We start from the raw sequence: 16,938 nt of genomic DNA, 5'->3' as shown, positions 1-16,938 counted from the left end.
TCTGGGGCAGCCGTGTGTCTGGGGTCACTGGGCTTGGGGGGGGGGGGCCACAGTGGGGCTGGGGAGGGAGACGCTGGTACCAGGGGGAACACTGGAGGAGACACAGCACGGAGGGGGGACACACTGGGACTGGGGGGGGACACTGGGGTCCCTGGGGGGCCACTGGGCAGGGGACCACCCCGGGAGCGGCAGGGGAAGGGCAGAATGGGGCACCGGGGAGATCGGGGGACACCGGGGCCAGAGGGGGGCTGGAGCAAGGGGGGGCACACTGGGACTCGGGGAGGGGAGATGGGACGGTGGGAAGGGGGAGATCCCGGCAGGGGCTCCGTTCCCCCAGGGGAGAAGGGGGGTGGTGGGGGAGAACCCCCTCCTGGGGACGGGCAGTTGTCACCTGGACTGCCTGCCCCGGAGCATCCCCGCTGTGATGCACCGTCTCTGGCAGCTCTTCCCGTGCCCCGTGTCTCCGCTGCCACCAGCACCCCATCAGTACCCCGCACCCACAAACCCCTGGGCCTGGCCCCACAGCACCCACACACCGCAGTGGGGTGTCCCTGGGGTCTAGCGCTACCCGGGCATTGCCTGAGCCCTGGGGCAGGTGGGGAAGGCAAAGAACCCGTTACCCACCCCGGACCTCACCCCAACCCACCCATCTGCTGGCACATCCCTTCACCGGCTACAGAAATACGCCCGTCCCACAAGGTGTGGGGTCACCCCGATTGCTTCTGCCCCCTTCCCAAAGCCAGCACCTGCTCCAAGGCGAAGGGGCTGCACTCACCCTGCAGCAGGTACTCCTCGAAGAGCATGGCTGTGTCCCCCACCAGCTCCAGCAGCCCCTCTGGTGGGTGTCCCCCAGCCTCTGCCTTGCCCGTGCCGCCCTGTACTTTGCACGGGGCGGCCGCACTCTGCTCCGCACCGCTCTTATCTCCCAGCCTCGCCGAAGACGGCAGCTCCAGCAGCGCAATGTAATGTCCCCGTTGGCCCAGAGCTGCTGTGAGCACCCTGGGCTGGGGGCCAGCCCCACTGCTGGTGCAAGGGCTGACACCCCCCATTTGGGGTTCAACGAGCTCCAGTGCTGGCCCTGGCCCAGGACGTGCTCCCACTGCAGCTCCGGGGAGAGGGCATACAAAATGGGGGTGTACAGGAGTACAGGACCGGTATAAACCACAACAAGTTGTGTTCAATACCACCTTTTATTGTGCACGCTCGCCAGGTCCGTCTTTAAGGCTCAGCTGAGTTTCGCAGAGGATTTTGTGTGCTGCAGCCACCCAGAGAGAGGCGACACATGGGAAAACCTGCCTGGCTAGATAAGGTCCCTTTGGAGACATCCCAGCAGTGGGTGAGTGGGGAGCGAAGCCGGGCACAGAAATCCCTGTGGTACCCAGTGCTGGGACCCAGCTGTGCTCTGGCACTGGTCCTGGTGAAGGCAAACCCGTCTGTGTCTTCTCCAGTGGTGCTCCCTAGTCCTCCCGTGGCTGCTGCTGGTGCCATGGGCACTGGGAGAACAAGGTGCCGTGTCCACAGTCCCTCACAGGCACACCGATGCCACCCCGCACTCCTCTCTGCCCGTGCCCCCCAGCAGCCCCGCTGCCCTCCCCAGCCGTGGCCGAGAAGCCGTGCTCAGCCAGAGAGGTTTATTTCCTGCGCCCGAGACGGGCCATCAGCTCGGCATTGGCGGCCGCCTTGGCCTGCAGCTCCTTCTCTCTGGCCAGGTCGAGCAGGATTTTCAGTACATGGGTGGGGACATCAAGTGACAGGGACACCTTTCTCGCCTTTTTCCTGGGAGCAGGTCTCTTGGCAGCTGGGCTCATCGGCCAGGGCAATGCTTTTCTTGCTGACCCCTCTAGCAGTGGCGGGCTGGCTTTGTCTGGATAAGACCCTTCCCCAGATCCGTGGTCACCCCTCCTCATTTTAGGGAGATCTGGCAGCGTCTCGTTAGCACCGGTGGTTTCCTGCTTCGTCAGCTTCCCTCCATCCCCAGCTCGAGGGGCTGGTGGGAGCTGCTCATGGCTTGGCCCCTTCCAGGCTCTCGCTGGCACCCCGAGGACCACCAGGAAGGTGAGCAGCGTCCTGCAGCGCCGCACGGCCAGGAGTGCCTGCGGGGAGCACACAGCCGGCGCTGAGCATCGTCCCCCCCCATCACGCTGCCATGGCCTCACAGCCCTCTAGGCAGGACGTGTCCCTGCCAGGGTGCCACACGCAGAGCCCCCCCACTCCTGCGCCAGCTGGCCATGCCCAGCGGTGGGGGCTCCCCTTCCTTTTGGGGAGCCTTCAGTTTTCCACCCTTATTTTAACCTTTTTGCGTGGGGGGCAGTTTTGGGGAGGCTGAAGAGGACGTGGGAAGCAAATCAGCTGGGTGTCCCTGTTATTTCCCACAGCCCCTGGCCAGATACTGTCTGTCCCCTCCATTTCACATCCTCCAGCCCTTTGCCACTCAGGGGAAGGGATATTCCCACCCAGGGGGATGGCTGCCTGGGGAGCGGGACCGTGGCTGCTACCCAGCCCAGACCCTTCCCTTTGGCCAGGGAAGTGTGACGTGCCCGGGGTTTCGGGGCTAGGCAGGCAGTGGGGCTTTCCTCCTCCCACGCCTTCCCAGTGGATGCCATCCCCCACGGGGCTGCTGGGCTCTCTGGGGCAAAAGCCACCCCCCACCCCCCCCCCCCCCCCCCAAGGAGGAACATGAGCCACTTGGCCTAAAATACACAGCAGGTTGGTGGCAGTGGGTTGACAAGGGCACGAGTCCGGCCACATGCACAGAGTTGTGCCAGGCCTCAGCACCTTCCTCTGCCCTGTACCCAACCCTGGTCCCAGGGAGGGCCCCGCGGGATGCAGGGTGCTGTGCTGCAGGGTGGGGGTCAGGGTGGGTGTGGGGGGACTGCCGCACAAATCCTGCTGTTACGGCTGCATCTCCCCCGATCAGTCCCCCAGCAGGAAGGAGGGCAGTGAAAGGCATCCAACCTCCTGCAACCCATCTCCAGGGTGAAGCTCTTGGGAAAGTACCAGAGCAGGCAGCCAGAGGTGGTTTAACTTGCTGGGAAGTGGGTAATGAAAAGCATCCAACCCCCCGCAACCCATTTCCCATCTAAAAGCCTCCTGGAAAGCACCACTGAAGAGCGCAGCCTCACCATTTTCAGCAGGTCCTTGTCCCTCTGATGTTCAGGCAATGCTTCCAGGTGCGGCGACCACGAGCTGGGGTTTGCCCTGCTCCCTGCCAAGCCCTGACTCTTATCCTGCCCCCAGCTCCACCTCCGGCCCACGGAGGGTGACATGCGGGGGGGGATGGGGACAACGTTATTAATACATTTTGCCTAATAGCAGATGAAATCATCCCAGGCCGTGGGTGGGCACGTGCCCCTCGCAGCTCCATCAGCTGCATTTGGAGGGGATTCCAGGAACCTGGGACAGCTTAGGCATTATTGTTTCACGTCTGACTCGCAAAATGGTTTTTCTCCATCTAATTGAGCTTTCCTGCTCCTATCAGCTTTTTTTTAAGAAGGGAGAAAACACACACACATTGCTGCTGGCCAGCGTTTGTGGCACTGGCGGCAAGTGCCAGCTCCCCAGGCGTTGTGCCGCACGCGACATCTCCCAGTGTTGGTTTGGTGCTGCCGTCCTGATGGACTGCCTGGCCTTGGCCAGCTGGGGGACATACCTGGAGACATGTCACCTCTCTGCTGTGCCAAACCCAGAGCACTGCCTGAGCTACTGGTTTGCAGCCAGCTGCACCAGTTCAACAAGGACACCACTAGTTTGCAGCCCACCTGCACCAGTCCAGCTGGGGGACACCACTGGTTTGCAGTTCACCTTCACCCAGTCTAACTGGGACACTACTGGTTTGCAGCTCACCTTCACTCAGTCCAACTGGGATGCCACTGGTTTGCAGCCCACCTGCACCAGTCCAGCCTGTCCCAGACCCTCTGCCAGCTGCCTGCGGTGGGTAGCGGACTGGAGGTGTTGCTGTGGGATGAGCCCCACACAGAGGGTTTTGCCCCAAAGTTCCCCCCTTAGCAGCTGTGGGAGCACCCAGGGGGTCTCAGGCTGGGCAGGCACCTGTGTGAGATGAGTTGGTGAGTGCTCAGCCTGGAGGGCTGGCCAGGGCGAGGAGCCAGCGTGCCCGGGACTGGGGCTCAGACCGCTGGGTGTCATGCCCACCCCCATGGCCGCAGGGTGACCCGTCCTATGCCAGCCTCCCTGGCAGCATCAGGGAGAGGAAATAACGCCTGCTCTGTTCCTCCTCCCGGGGATGGCCAGGAACTCACCCCCAGCAGCCAAAATTAGCCAGTGGTGCTGATTCACCCAGCATATTATGCATCACCGCAGCGCCGCGTGCCGACACGTCACAGCGTGGCCGGGGGGTTGTGGCCTGGCTTGCGTCAGCCGGGCACAGGAATGTGGCACTGGGGTCCTGGGGAGGGTGAGACCCCTAGCCAGCACTGCCAGCAGTGAGTATCTGGGAAGGGCATCCCAGCTGGGGTGGGCAGTGGGCACGCTTGACTCAAGAGCTGGCCCCAGTCTCCATTGGCATCTTCAGCGGCGCACCAAGAAGCATGGCATCTCCCCATGAGCACAGCTTTAATATCACACACACACACCCCCCCCCGCATTGGTACGCATATACATTCGCTGTATACAGATATACACAGAGAACAGCGGTACGTATGGGTGCCACAAAGCCCACCTAGCAGCCCACAGGTCCCCGGGCCCCAAGGCAGTGGGGGGCACGTCCCCACTTGGCGCTGGGGCTTGGGGGAGGCAGGGGCTGTGGACCCCCAGGAGCCAACATCGCTTTCATGAAGCCTTTGAGAGCGAGCATAGGCGAGCAGGAACCTCCTCTAACATAGCACCATCCTCAGGGTTTTCCTGATGGGCTGGGGGGTGCAGGCAAGCCCCCCCCAGATTGAAAACAGATGTGCTGCTGGCAGGCGTGCGAGCTGGAGGGTAGCGCACGGAGAAAGCCTCCGGCCTCCCCACAGGTCTTTGCCAAACCATCGCAGCCGCAAAAGGGGAACTGGGCCCCAGTTGCGGTTAAGGTGAAATTTATTCAGATGGAGCTGGTTGCAGGGTGGGTGGTGAGGGATGCCATGCAAGGAGGCAGCGCCTGGCCCAGGGATGCAGACTGCCTCCCCTGGCAGAGAGTGGGGAATGGGAAGGGGTTTGGGGGTCTGTGGAGGGGCAGGGAAGGGGATGAGGGTGTTAGATGAGGCGAGGGGAGCACAACCATGCCAAGTCCCAGCTCCACTCCTGGGCGAGGGGAGAGGGGGCATGGGGCCAAGTGCTATCCCATCAGCAGCAAATAAGTTAAAAATCAAACTGGGAACAGCCCAGGAAACCTCCAGGTGGGAAAGGGGCTTAAAAGTCTTGGGGGGTACGTGGTTTCCCATTTGATACAAGTTTTACCTTAATGGGCAATAAAACTGATATGAAAGGAAAAACCCATGAGCAGCAAAAAGACACGTTAGAAATAGCACCAGGTTCCTGCCGGAGGCTGGTGGGCCTGTGGACCCCACCACTGCGGGCAGCCCAGCCCCGGCGGGGCAGCAGCCGGGCCCTGCCGCCGGGCAGCCCTGCCTGCCAAGACACTGCCCGCACTTATGCCTTTGACTGCCCTCCCAGTTTGCCGCTGGCAACGCCATGGGCATCTGTGGAGAGAAGCAAGGGGGTGTCAGAGCTGAGGTGGGGGACCAGCATCATCCCCCCCGGCTCTGCATCGGCCGAGCTCGTGGCACCAGGTGGGGATGCTGCCAGACCTGCCAGTGCCATGCCTACCTGTCCCTGGGTGCTGCCCACAGTGCAGCTCGCACTCCTCCTTGCTGTCGAAGCGGTTGAGGTTGCCCCGGCAGCCGCTGTAGACGAAGGGCCGGCATTCGGTGACTCTTTGGTTGTAGTACCACCGCAGTGTGTAGTGCTGGCAGTCCCCCTCGTCCAGCGGCAGGCTGCAGGGCTCAGCTGCAGGGTGCAAACGGCGATGGTGAGGGCAGGCAGGAGCCGGCAGCTCACCAGTGATGGAGGCAGCTGGACCCACTTGGCAGAGGAGGAGAAACCCCAGAAGGGGAAGGCAGTGGATGGCTCCCAGCTGAGCACGGGCAGGGTTTGGCTGGAGGGGACATCTCTGCCCTGCCCAAGTGCTGGGAGTGAGAGCAGGAGATGCTGGTCTGGGCAAGCCCTCTTACAGGGGCAGCTCCCAGCAAAAGCTGGAGGTAGAGCTAGGAGGCAGGTGGCACAGGGACATGACGGCCACAGCGTCCCTTGGAAGGCTACCAGCAGGACCCTCTGCATGCTGCTACTGCCACCAGGGCTTCCCTGCTCTCCTGGGGGCTTTGTGATCCTCTCCTGCAGCTCATGACCAGGAGCACAGGAAACCTGCCAGGGGCAGCAGGTCCCACTAGCCCAGCAAACCATCCGTCACTGCTGGTGATGGCTTCAGTGGGGGGGATGGAGCACGAGGACTGCACAGCAGTGCTGTGATGGGGAACGTGCGCCCTGCCTGGGTGCCAGCAAGAGGACTGCAAATCCCCCCAGCCAGAGGGTGCGGGGACCCGCTGCCAGGCGGGATGTGGAGGTATCACCCCAGCAAAGCCCAGGCAGCCATGTGGTCGTCCCTGGTGGCTCCATCCTTGGGTGCCGGGCAGGGGCAGGGAAGCTCACCGCCCATCGCAGTCTGCTCCGAGCTGTCCATCTCGGGGACCTCATCGTAGTCCTCCTCCTCCCCATACACGCTCTCGTACTCGAGATCATCAGTGTCAAGCACGACTCGCCTGTCCTGCCCTGGGAGACAGTGCTGGATGTGAGCAGCACCTTATCTCCCCCTCTGTCCCCTCCACCCTGCTCCCCCCAGCCACAGCCTGGCACACAGCCACACACCTGCACAAACACACATACATGCACACCCCCCCATTGTTGCCCTCTCCTCTCCCTGGTCTTTAATTAAAGCCCCCTGGGACCGGCAGCATGGCCACTGATGGATTATCCCTCAGTGCCTGCAAGCAGAGGGCAGGGATGTGACCAGCCACAGAGAGGGAGCAAGGGAAAAGGGGGATGGGGACTAAAAGCACAGGGATGACACTCACCCTCCTCTTCCTCAGTGTGTGACAACTTGAGCACAGGGACTGCATGAGCGTTGCCAGCAGGGAATGGCTGGGTGGGGAAGAGCCCTGTGAGGGCAAAGGACATGGCGCAGGCATCAGAGTCAGAGAGGCGGCGAGGGGACCTGGGGTGCATTCCCCCTGCCTCCCGGGAGGAAACCACCCCTTGGAAGTGTGGAGCAGCCCAGCACTGCCCCAGCACTGCTGCAGCCTGCTGGGGTACATGGCCAGGGCTGGGGAACCTGGGGACACCCCCTCCTCTCTCTGCACTGCAGACCAGGGCTGCTGGGGGCTCCCAAAGGAGGGACAGGCGGGAGGAGCTGCTGCCCAGTGGGACAGGAGCCTTGGGGAGCCCAGCAGGATGGGGATGGGAATGACAATGGGCACAGGGAGGCACATGTGCCCACAGGGCCAGATCTTGTAGGTCCTCCGGGCTCTCCATCACCTGTTTGGCCGTGCTCCCTCTCCTGGCGCACGCTTCTTCCTCCTCCCTGGACAGAGTGGAGGCTGCTCCTGGCCCGAGCCCCCCAGCCTCCTTGGAGAGAAAGCACCCGCCTCATCCCAGCCCACCCCTTGCCCCCAGCCGTCCAGCCCACTCCTCCAGCTCACCCTCCCCTCCAGCAGTCCTGGCCCCTGCAAGGCCACCTGCCCCAGCTCCGGCACCCAAGCATGGATGAGGCGCAGTCCCCGTGGTCCCTTCTCTATCAGTGGTAGTGCCCGGACCCCACTGGCACCATCCCAAGCCGCCTGCCCCGGGGATCCCTGCTGCACCATCACTTCTGCCATGCACCATCCCTTCTCCCTGCACATGGTCCCACGCTGATGCTGGCCCTGACCGAGGGGGTCCTAGAGGATCCCAGCCACCTCCAGCACCCTCAAAACCCGCGGCACACCTGGGTGCTGGGACCCCTTTGGTACCACACGTGCAGAGCAGGGGCAGGGGGGTAGGAAGGGAAAGCCGCAACCTGAGTGCTCACGTGAATCCAGGCGCTGTGGGAAGTGGCCGCCGCAGGCTGCGGGAGAGATGGGGCGGGGGGTCAGGGGCAGCAGGGACCAGACCCCCGGCCCTGGGGCAGTGATGGGGGATGCTCACCACAGTGCTGGCTCATCTCCTGCCTGACGAAGGCGCGGATCTCCTCCTCCTGCCGGACATATGGAGGGGCAAAGGACCCACATCGCAATGGGGGATGGTGCAATTAGAGAAGAGGAAAACCCCTTTCCCCAGGCCCCAGCAGAGCCCGGAGGTGGGGGAAGGCCCTCAATCAGTGGCAGTGGGATGGATCCAACACCCCTTCCCACCCCGGTGACGTGAGCGCTGCGAGTCTGAGCCAGGTCCCTCCTGGCTCCTTACCGTCATGCCCGGTTCCCCTTTCTCCCCACGGAGCCCCTGGGTGCCAGGACTGCCCTAGGGACAAGCAGAAGGGAGGTGGGAGTTTGGCCCTGGCTGGGGCTCACCTGCCCAGGGCCGGACACCCACTCACCCACCTGCTCTCCTCTCTCGCCAGGGATGCCGGGCACGCCACGGACCCCTGGCACCGACTGTCCAGGGGGGCCTCTCTCCCCCTGCAAAGGACACATGCTCAGGATCTGGCTGGTGGCTCTGGAGCCTCTCTGCTCTCCTCAGCCGCCATGGATGTTCTGCTTTCCCCATCCCCGCAGCGCAGGGACACCTGTGCAGGTGGGGATGGGGACAGGAATGGGTCTAGCCCAGCCCCAGGACAAGCAGGGTCCCAACCTCTCAGGCTCCCATTCCCTGGGCAGGGGGACACAAGGGAGGACCCCAAAGCCAGTGAGCTGGCAGGGCAGGGACTGAGCTGAGACATGGTTCCTGATGCCACCAACCCCTCACCCACTACGGGGACAGGACCTTCTCCTCCTCATGGCACCTGGAGGGGGACTGGCCAGCTGCGGTGGGGACTCACCTTCTGGCCCTGCATGCCCTCGGGACCTCGTGGACCAACGTTTCCTGGGGGCCCGGGGGGGCCAGGAGCACCGTCACTACCCCGGGGACCGGGGCCACCGATAACGCCCGGGGCACCCTGCAGGAGAGCAGAGTGTGAAGCTGGGGGTGTCAGACCCCCATGAGCAGGCACCATGGGCATCCTCTGACCCCGCAGCTGGGCATCCCCAAAGCACTGGCACTGGTGCCTTCTTGTAAAGAGTGGGAATTTGTTGTCACTTATAGTTTAGCGACACAATTTAGAGCAGTGCCGGACGGCTCTTCTGGGAGCATCGGGCTCTGATGTGCTTCTGACCAAGGCCAGGTCCTGGTAAAAGCAACATAGTGCAACGCATACCGTCCCTTCCCAGCCCGCTCACCCGGTCTCCTTTCTCGCCCTGGTCTCCTTTGGCTCCCTGCTGCCCATCGAATCCCCGGTCGCCCTGTGAAGAGGAAGAGGCAGGCAGTGGGGGACAGGCAGCCGGGGGGGCTGAAGTGCCAGCACAGCTTTTCCTGGCACTGCCCTAACCTACCTTGGGTCCCATGAGCCCCTCTTTCCCAGGGATGCCTGGTGGCCCTGACAGACCCAGCTCTCCCTGAGGGACAAAGCAGACATCCATCAGCCACCTGCTGTGCATCCCCATCCCATCCCAGTGCCAGCGTGATGCTTACTGGTTCGCCTTTCCTCCCCGGCAGCCCCGAGCGCCCCGGGATTCCCGGGTCTCCCTACAGCAGGCAGGAGAGAAGCAGGGCAGTCAGTCGTGCGCTCCTTAATGCTCACCCCAGAGCCGCGGGCAGAGGAGGGGACCCCACGCCCCTGCCGCGGGGCTGAGCTCCAGCCTCAGCCATCTCCCTGCTCCTGCCGGCTGGCGGAGGGGATCCAAAGGGCCGCAGCCTCCAGGCACCGTCCGGGCTCCTGTGGCACCCTGTGGGCACCCACTCACCTTCTCGCCCTTGTCCCCATCGAGGCCGCAGGCGCCTTTCATGCCTCGGTCCCCCTGCAAGGATGAGGAGGGGAGTCAGAGCCTTGCTGAGCTGGCATGGGTCCTGGCTGGGAGAGCACTGGTGGGCAGAGGGACCAACCCACCTTGGGGCCGCGCATGCCCAGGGGTCCCATGTCGCCCTTCTCTCCCCGGGCTCCAGGGATCCCATCACGGCCAGGCTGGCCCTGCAGGAGAGCACACAGTGTGACAGGAGGTCTGCTTCTGCCCCATGGTGGGGTGGCAGTGGCACTGAGACGCGGCTCCTTACCGGCTCGCCAGGCTCTCCCGATGCTCCAACCTCTCCCTGGGGAAGGCAAAGGCATCAGTCAGGGCAGGTGAAGGGGATGGTACCCCTGACACCCCCTAGCACCCCGCTAGCAGCAAGGGATGCCCAGCTCCTTACCTTCTGCCCACCAGGGCCACGTGCCCCGGGGAAGCCCGTGGAGCCCTTCTCACCTTGCTCGCCTCTCGCTCCCTGCAAGCAGAAACCCAGATCGACACAGGGCAGGAAGAAGAGCTCCAGCCACAGCATGGCCATGGCACAGCCACGGTGGCCTCCGAGGCCAGCTCTGGCATCTCCCCTTGCTGGGATGCCAAGCACCGTGCCAGGGTACCCACAAGCACCAGCACGTGGGGCAGAGTGATGCCACCGTGCCCTGGTCCCTCTGTCCATCACCCTATCTGCAGGCCTCTGTGGTTCCCAACCCAGCACGACCCAGCCCTGCACAAGCCCTCCCAGCCCCATACCTTCTCTCCAGGCATGCCTTGCTCCCCCTTGTCTCCCTTGTCCCCTTCCGTGCCCTTCAGGCCACGATCTCCCTGCAAAGGGGGAAACACCGGGAAGGGTCAGGAGACGGAGATGCTCAGACACATTTAAGGTTGGGAAGGACAGACCCCCTCAGGACAGGGACAGAGGTGTCTGTGGTATGGCTGAAGAAGAGGGGACAGCGTGCTCTGTGAGGGAGGGTCCCTCGGCAGAAAGAAGCCCCCCAGCTCTTCTGGCAGGCAGAGGCGGCGGCAGGGGGAGACTGTCCTGTGCCACTCAGGAGAGGGGGTGCAGGATCAAACCTGTAGGGCTGGGAGCTGCCCTGGGCCAGGAGCAGGGCAGGCAGGGCCTTGGGGAGGTGGATGCACAGGAGAGCCCCTGCCCATCAGGATAAAAGGAACAACACAGAGGGGGACAGGGAGAATGGGGACATCTCTTACCGGCTCCCCCTTGCTCCCCCGTGCTCCGGTGGGCCCCTCCACTACCACAGTATCGCCCTGCACACCCAAAGAAGGGGAGGGGGTGAGTGGGGGGGCCAGCACTGCTGCCCTCCCTCCCACTGCCCCCCAGCCCCAGGGACTCACCTTGTCTCCCTTGGGCCCTGGGGCCCCAACGTCTCCCTGAGAGGAAGGTGAGATGGTGAGACGCTGCAAGGATGCGCGGCAGGGAGCGGGCAGCACCTCCCTGGGGACCCTAATCTCTGGGGGTGCATCATTCGTGCCCCCCGCCCCTGGCTCTCCAGCCCCCAGGGTCCCTTACCTTGTCCCCACGCTCCCCCCGGTTCCCAGGCAAGCCCTGCAGGAGAGAGGAGAGGGGTGTTCAGGGGGTGGCCCGGCCAGGGGTGCAGCCGGGGAGGGGAGTATTTACCGCCGGCCCGCGATCGCCTTCTGGCCCTGGGCGCCCATCTTCACCCTGCGAGAAGAAAGGGATGTGAGAAGGGGGTCTTGGCATGGGGGCATCCCCAGCGTCACCCCACCCTGGGGACAGGTGTGGAGCTGACTCCCTGTCCCCTTAGGCCTGGCGCTGTGGGATTTCCCGTCCCTGGTGGTGGGGACACGGGGGGCTGCAGTGAGGATGCAGGGGGGCTGCGGCGGTACCTACCCGTGGCCCTGGGTCTCCGCGCTCGCCTCTGGCTCCTGGCAGCCCGGCCCCCGGGGCACCCTGCCAGGGGAAGGCAAGAGCTCGTCCCTGTCCTTGCTGCCCACTGCTCCTCCCAGCCATGTCCTGCCCTCCCGCCCCCCCCCCCCCCCCCCCCCCACGCCAGGGGTCACCCTGCAAACCCTCCACTGTCCTGGGTGCCCAGCACAGAATAGGCTTCCATGTGCCACCATCCACAGTGGTTTCAGCATCACCCAGGAGTGGCTGCAGCAAGGACACCCCATGGGAGGAGTGGCCCCACATCTCTCACGCTATAGGGCTGCCCCCATCCTACCTTGTCACCCTTCAGGCCAGTGGCCCCTTGTATGCCCTAAAAGAAAAGAGAGAGGTGAGTGAACCACAGGAGGAAGGCAGTGCCAGGTGCCCCGCAAAGCATCCCTGGGGCTCCCACAGCAGCTCCTGCCCCATGCTGGAGCCCCTGGCAGCCCCCAGACCCAGGGCCTGGGGCCGGGAAGGTGCAGGGTGGGTGCCCATCACCCTGCCCGAGCTGGCAGGGCAGCCAGGGCAGAGCCTGCACCCCCCAGGGATGCCACAGCACTGGAGGCCCATACTCACAGCTGGCCCTGGGGGCCCCGCAGGTCCCGGTGGTCCAGAGGTGCCGTCTCTTCCAGGAAAGCCGGTCAAACCCTAGCAGGGAAACACGTGGTCCTTAGCAGGCAGGGACCACGGCCAGGAGCCAGCAGGGCTTGCAGGGACCCTGCTGGGTCCGGGGTCACCCAGACCAGCGAGGCTAAGCACCGGCCATAGCCTTTACCCTCTCCCCTGGGGGACCCGGTGGGCCAGGCTGCCCGTTGTCCCCTCTCAGGCCTGGCTGTCCTGGCGTCCCAGCAATGCCTGCTAAGCCTGGGGGTCCTGGTGGTCCTGGCAAGCCAATGTCACCCTGCAGCAGGGAGGAAAAAGATGAGGCCCAGCAAAACAGCCCCCAGGGGCGTGCTTCTCCCATGGCTGGCTGAGCCAGGGCAGAACCTGGGTGTCGGTGACACAGCAAGAGCCAGGGTGACATGGGGGCAAGGGTTACCTTCAAGCCTGGAGGCCCATCCTGTCCTGGAGGTCCCCGCACACCGGCACCTGGCGATCCCTGCGTGGTGGCAGAGCACACGGCGTGTCCCCTGGCTGGTGGGCACTGGGCAGCCAGGGGCACCGAGCCACCCAGAGTGGCTCCACAGGGCTGGGGAGCACCCCACTCCCCTGGGACCAGGGGACACTTACCTTCTCCCCTTTGGCTCCAGCGGACCCCTTGGCTCCCTGCGAAGACATCAGGCCATGAGGAAGGGCTGGGTGGTGGGGGCACAACCCACCGACAGCATCTGCTGCCGCCACCACCTGCCCCCCAGCTCCCCATGTGCATCCTACTCACATCTTCCCCAGGATCCCCCGGCTCCCCAAATCTTCCTGGCTCCCCCTGGCAGGGGAGAAGAAGCAAAAAGCAGGGTTGGGAGATGATGTGCAGGGCAAGCAGCTGCAGATGGACCCCCCCTGCCATGGGCAGGCAGCTGGGGAGCCCAGGGCCCCCATGGTTCCCTCCCCACCAGCCCCCCAGGGCAGCACTCACCTTCTCGCCCTTGGGGCCAGGCAAGCCTCGGTCACCCTTGGAGCCCTACCAGGGGGAGAGCAGCATTAGAGGAGGGGGCGGCCACAAGGCTGACTTGGCCTCCGCAGAAGGCATGGACTGGCAGCAGGGGGGACGAGGTTAAAGGGGTGACAAGGTTAATGGGGCGACAAGGTTAATGGGGGAACAAGGTTGATGGGGCAACAAGGTTAATGGGGCCAACTCACAGGTTCTCCCAGCAGCACGCCCTCCAGCAGTGCCGGCTCACCCTGCAGTGACACACGGGTGCTCAGGTGTGCCCACAGCAGGTGCCAGCACCCTGTGGACCCCTGCCCGCCCTGGGGTCTTCAGCAGCACCCAGGGGTGGGAGGTCCCCTGCCTCGCACCCTGGCTCCTTACCTTCTCGCCTTTGGCACCGGGAGGGCCAGCGACAGCCTGGAGCACAGGGAAGAGAGGGGGGAGGTGAGCAGGGCTGCACAGGGATGCTCCCCTTCATCCTGGCTGGGGAAGCTCCCAACCGCAGAGGCACCTCTGCACTCACCTGCCCTGGGGCTCCAGCATCCCCTGGCTCTCCCTTGGGACCGGCAGGGCCCGAAGGTCCCGGCATGCCCTGGCACAAGCAGCACAGCCCTCAGCCTCAGCTGCAGACAAGCCAGGCTGAGCCTTGTAGGGCTCCCTCTGGGATGGGACAGGGTGAGCAGCAACCTACCATCTTCCCAGGCATCCCTGCCTCGCCGTCCTTCCCCGGCACGCCATCCCTGCCTGGCACGCCTGGCTTCCCGCTTTCCCCCTGTGGGCAGTAAGAACAGGGCTGGGGCACGGGGGTCCTGCAGCCGCCTAAGCAGCCCTGAGCACCCACACTGATGGCAGCTGGGCAGGGGGAGATGACACACTCACCACTTGTCCTGGCAGCCCAGGGACACCCGGTGGGCCCTGCAAGGGAGACACAAGCAGAAATCAAGTGGCAGCCCGGGCACCATGAACAGCCAGAAAGCAGGTCAGGGTGGGCTGCAGATACTTACCCCCGGGCCAGGGGGGCCAGGGGGGCCTGGCAGACCCACACTGCCTTGGGGACCGGGCAAACCCTGTGATGGAAACAGCCACATCAGAGAGGGGATGGCATGCTGCCCTGGCACAGCCAGGACCTCAGCTACCACCACGGAAGATACATGGCAGCAGGACCAGCTGGCTTTATTGGGGTTAGATGGGTGCTGGTGGGGAGGATGCAAATGCTCACCCGGATGCCGGAACCAGGTTCCCCCGGATCGCCCTGCGAAGACAGCACCTGCATCAGTCCCACCAACCCGGCCCACCGGCCACTGCGGTCACGGCCACGTCCCTGTGCCTGCCACAGGGTTGTTCCCCAGGGCCGACTGGATCCGGGAGGGGGGCCAACCCAAAATGTCCCTCCCTCCAGCACAGTATATCATGAAGCGTGGCCCTCCCTCCAGCCCCCAAATCTGGCAAGGCACCATTTTTCCCTGCCAGGTCAGACGTGGCGATGCCGATGCCAATGCCATACCTTGGTCCCAGCTGGGCCCTGGGCTCCCGGTGGGCCAGTACTGCCCTGCAGGGGACAAGGGGACATTATTTTGTGACAGTGCTTGCTGGTGGCGCAGGACAGGGAGGGGGCAGTGGGGCAGCGTGGTCCCAGCACTGCCACCCCACCCTGGCTCCCTGGGGGGATGCCCGCCCTGGCTGACATCCCCCTTGCATGACAGTCCCCTGTATGTGTCATGGAGTGGGTCCTTACCGGAGGTCCTGGGGGTCCTGGGTCTCCCTGGCTGCCCTGAAGGGAGGAAGAGATGGGGTCACTGCAGGGATGGGTTTTCCCCGGTGGGTGTATGGGGTGTCTCCTGGGAGAGGAGACCCAGACAGTACCAGCAGCTCTGGTAAGCACCCATGCCAAGTGAGGACAAGCCTGGCCAGCTCCTGGCAAGACGCCTGGGGCCAAGCACCCACCCAGGCAGCAGGATGGCTCCCACGGCTTCACCCAGCGCCCGCAGCCGGGACCCCCCGACTGCATGCTGAGGTGGGGGGACACACTGACGTTGGGGGGACACAGACACCTACCGGGCGTCCCAGCACGCCGGGGAAGCCTGGCAAGCCCTGCAAAGAACCACATCAGAGCCGGCAGACGAATGGGAGCCCACCACCCCAAGCAGCCCCACCTGCCCCCCAGGGATGCTCCCCATTGCCGGTGTGCAGTACCCAGCCTGGGGTACTTATGGGGGTGGGCCGGGAGGACCCTTAAAGCCCTGCAGGCCCTGCGCTGGAGGGGAAGGAGGCGAAGGAGACATGAATGCTCCCACTGGTGCTGGTGGTGGCTGGTGTGGGACCACAGGACCTTTCCCCCATCCCAGCCCACATCCCCCCACCACATCCCCACTCACCGGCTTCCCCTCGGGGCCAGCCAGCCCTCTCTCACCCGGGAGACCCTGGCACAAGAGACAGGGACAGGGTCAGCGCCAGGCAGGGTGACGGGCTCAGCGCCAGGTGGGGGGACAGTGCGGTACTCACCGGGGCACCGTCCCTGCCCTTCTCGCCAGGCTCCCCTCGCTCACCCCGTGGGCCACCCTCACCCTGCAGTGGGGACAGGCACAGGGTTGTAGGAGAGGCAGGGACTTTCCCAGCCCCCCCTCCTGAGGGCGTGCTGACACCCAAAGAGGGTTGCCCCCAGTAGTGCCCCCACCCAGGGCTTTGCTCCATGGGGCTGCCCCATTGGCAGTGGGAGACTTACGACCGCAGACCTTATCTCCTTTGGGTCCCCGCTCGCCCTCAGCTCCCGGCTCGCCCTGCATCGGGGAGAAAACAGATGCCATCATCCCCCACTGCCCCCCTGGAGATGCCTGTCCCAGCGCAACTCATCATTTTGTCCCCGGCTCGGTCGCCTTGGCTGCCCCACTCCTGTCTGCCCAGCCACGCACCTTTGCTCCCTTGGGTCCGGCGGGGCCACGCTCGCCAGGGAAGCCCATCAGGCTGCCCTCCACGTCTGCCTGCGGGCAGGGCACAGTCAGGGCTGGCACCCAGGGGACGGCAGGAAGGTCTCCCCGGGGGCACAGCCCTCCCCAAGCCCCTGTGCCAGGGGACTGGACATGGCCATGCATCCCCAGAGGTGCAGGCTGGCACCCCTTGGGGACGGTCCCCAGCAGCAGCCATCACCTACCTTGGGCCCTGGGGGCCCTGGGGGGCCAGGCAAGCCATCCCTGCCCTGGTTGGGGGGAGAAAAATAGGTTGAGCATCAAAGGGACAGCAGGGCACGGGGGAGCAGAGCCATCCCAGTACAGCCACTCCTAGCCCCCACAGGGCAACTCCCTGCCCCCAGAAAGCCCCCCGTCCCCCCAGGAGGTGCACAGGATGGGGGACAGCAGGGACTGTGGCCCTGTCCCAGCTCACCTGCTCACCCCGGTCGCCCTTCTCGCCCCGGTCACCCTAGGAAAACAACGCAGTCGCCATCAGGGGTC

The 16,938-nt window shown here is 64.6% G+C and overlaps 2 protein-coding genes across 12 annotated transcripts in view; both read right to left on the bottom strand.

The window, feature by feature from the left end:
- Nucleotides 1–1,530: 1,530 nt before the first annotated feature.
- LOC126049921 (urocortin-3-like) lies at nucleotides 1,531–3,266 on the bottom strand. The gene is made up of 2 exons (XM_049827048.1): nucleotides 3,123–3,266; nucleotides 1,531–2,162 (listed from the first exon to the last, which is right to left on the bottom strand). Exons 1-2 carry the CDS (start codon nucleotides 3,264–3,266, stop codon nucleotides 1,632–1,634), a joined length of 675 nt encoding a protein of 224 aa, XP_049683005.1. The 3' UTR covers nucleotides 1,531–1,631.
- Nucleotides 3,267–4,498: 1,232 nt separating this feature from the next.
- Nucleotides 4,499–16,938, bottom strand: part of COL7A1 (collagen type VII alpha 1 chain) — a 32,866-nt gene continuing 20,426 nt past the window's right edge. For 2 of the 11 annotated variants that reach the window (XM_049826331.1, XM_049826330.1), the window contains exons 75-120: nucleotides 16,871–16,906; nucleotides 16,641–16,685; nucleotides 16,402–16,470; nucleotides 16,225–16,269; nucleotides 15,995–16,057; nucleotides 15,868–15,912; nucleotides 15,548–15,583; nucleotides 15,228–15,263; nucleotides 14,997–15,041; nucleotides 14,712–14,744; nucleotides 14,497–14,559; nucleotides 14,372–14,407; nucleotides 14,184–14,264; nucleotides 14,016–14,084; nucleotides 13,874–13,909; nucleotides 13,702–13,743; nucleotides 13,478–13,522; nucleotides 13,283–13,327; nucleotides 13,135–13,170; nucleotides 12,944–13,003; nucleotides 12,680–12,805; nucleotides 12,481–12,552; nucleotides 12,200–12,235; nucleotides 11,869–11,928; nucleotides 11,635–11,679; nucleotides 11,527–11,562; nucleotides 11,352–11,387; nucleotides 11,208–11,264; nucleotides 10,749–10,820; nucleotides 10,405–10,476; nucleotides 10,270–10,305; nucleotides 10,106–10,186; nucleotides 9,963–10,016; nucleotides 9,691–9,744; nucleotides 9,552–9,614; nucleotides 9,399–9,461; nucleotides 9,002–9,118; nucleotides 8,565–8,642; nucleotides 8,431–8,484; nucleotides 8,173–8,221; nucleotides 8,045–8,092; nucleotides 7,525–7,614; nucleotides 7,065–7,148; nucleotides 6,643–6,762; nucleotides 5,764–5,943; nucleotides 4,499–5,636 (exon numbers count right to left, since the gene is read on the bottom strand). In XM_049826331.1, the coding sequence (XP_049682288.1) occupies nucleotides 5,587–5,636; nucleotides 5,764–5,943; nucleotides 6,643–6,762; nucleotides 7,065–7,148; nucleotides 7,525–7,614; nucleotides 8,045–8,092; nucleotides 8,173–8,221; nucleotides 8,431–8,484; nucleotides 8,565–8,642; nucleotides 9,002–9,118; nucleotides 9,399–9,461; nucleotides 9,552–9,614; nucleotides 9,691–9,744; nucleotides 9,963–10,016; nucleotides 10,106–10,186; nucleotides 10,270–10,305; nucleotides 10,405–10,476; nucleotides 10,749–10,820; nucleotides 11,208–11,264; nucleotides 11,352–11,387; nucleotides 11,527–11,562; nucleotides 11,635–11,679; nucleotides 11,869–11,928; nucleotides 12,200–12,235; nucleotides 12,481–12,552; nucleotides 12,680–12,805; nucleotides 12,944–13,003; nucleotides 13,135–13,170; nucleotides 13,283–13,327; nucleotides 13,478–13,522; nucleotides 13,702–13,743; nucleotides 13,874–13,909; nucleotides 14,016–14,084; nucleotides 14,184–14,264; nucleotides 14,372–14,407; nucleotides 14,497–14,559; nucleotides 14,712–14,744; nucleotides 14,997–15,041; nucleotides 15,228–15,263; nucleotides 15,548–15,583; nucleotides 15,868–15,912; nucleotides 15,995–16,057; nucleotides 16,225–16,269; nucleotides 16,402–16,470; nucleotides 16,641–16,685; nucleotides 16,871–16,906 (2,799 nt within the window). In that variant the 3' untranslated portion in view covers nucleotides 4,499–5,586. Of the gene's footprint in view, nucleotides 5,637–5,763; nucleotides 5,944–6,636; nucleotides 6,763–7,064; nucleotides 7,149–7,523; nucleotides 7,615–8,044; nucleotides 8,093–8,172; nucleotides 8,222–8,430; nucleotides 8,485–8,564; nucleotides 8,643–9,001; nucleotides 9,119–9,398; nucleotides 9,462–9,551; nucleotides 9,615–9,690; nucleotides 9,745–9,962; nucleotides 10,017–10,105; nucleotides 10,187–10,269; nucleotides 10,306–10,404; nucleotides 10,477–10,748; nucleotides 10,821–11,207; nucleotides 11,265–11,351; nucleotides 11,388–11,526; nucleotides 11,563–11,634; nucleotides 11,680–11,868; nucleotides 11,929–12,199; nucleotides 12,236–12,480; nucleotides 12,553–12,679; nucleotides 12,806–12,943; nucleotides 13,004–13,134; nucleotides 13,171–13,282; nucleotides 13,328–13,477; nucleotides 13,523–13,701; nucleotides 13,744–13,873; nucleotides 13,910–14,015; nucleotides 14,085–14,183; nucleotides 14,265–14,371; nucleotides 14,408–14,496; nucleotides 14,560–14,711; nucleotides 14,745–14,996; nucleotides 15,042–15,227; nucleotides 15,264–15,547; nucleotides 15,584–15,867; nucleotides 15,913–15,994; nucleotides 16,058–16,224; nucleotides 16,270–16,401; nucleotides 16,471–16,640; nucleotides 16,686–16,870; nucleotides 16,907–16,938 lie in introns of those variants that run through there. The other 9 variants (XM_049826332.1, XM_049826333.1, XM_049826334.1 and 6 more) reach the window with 9 other exon arrangements.

Source organism: Accipiter gentilis, chromosome 23 (assembly GCF_929443795.1).
Source record: "Accipiter gentilis chromosome 23, bAccGen1.1, whole genome shotgun sequence".
NCBI classification, from domain to species: domain Eukaryota; kingdom Metazoa; phylum Chordata; class Aves; order Accipitriformes; family Accipitridae; genus Astur; species Astur gentilis.
Note: the sequence above shows the minus strand (reverse complement) of the source record. Positions and strands in the feature narration are given on the sequence as shown.

Bases quoted from the DNA above. Each gene is read 5' to 3' on its own strand.
- LOC126049921 (XM_049827048.1), bottom strand. From the start codon at position 3,266: ATGTCACCCTCCGTGGGCCGGAGGTGGAGCTGGGGGCAGGATAAGAGT. The intron at 2,163-3,122 runs GTGAGGCTGCGC...CGTCCTGCCTAG, and splicing joins ACAAGGACCTGCTGAAAATG to AGGGCTGTGAGGCCATGGCA.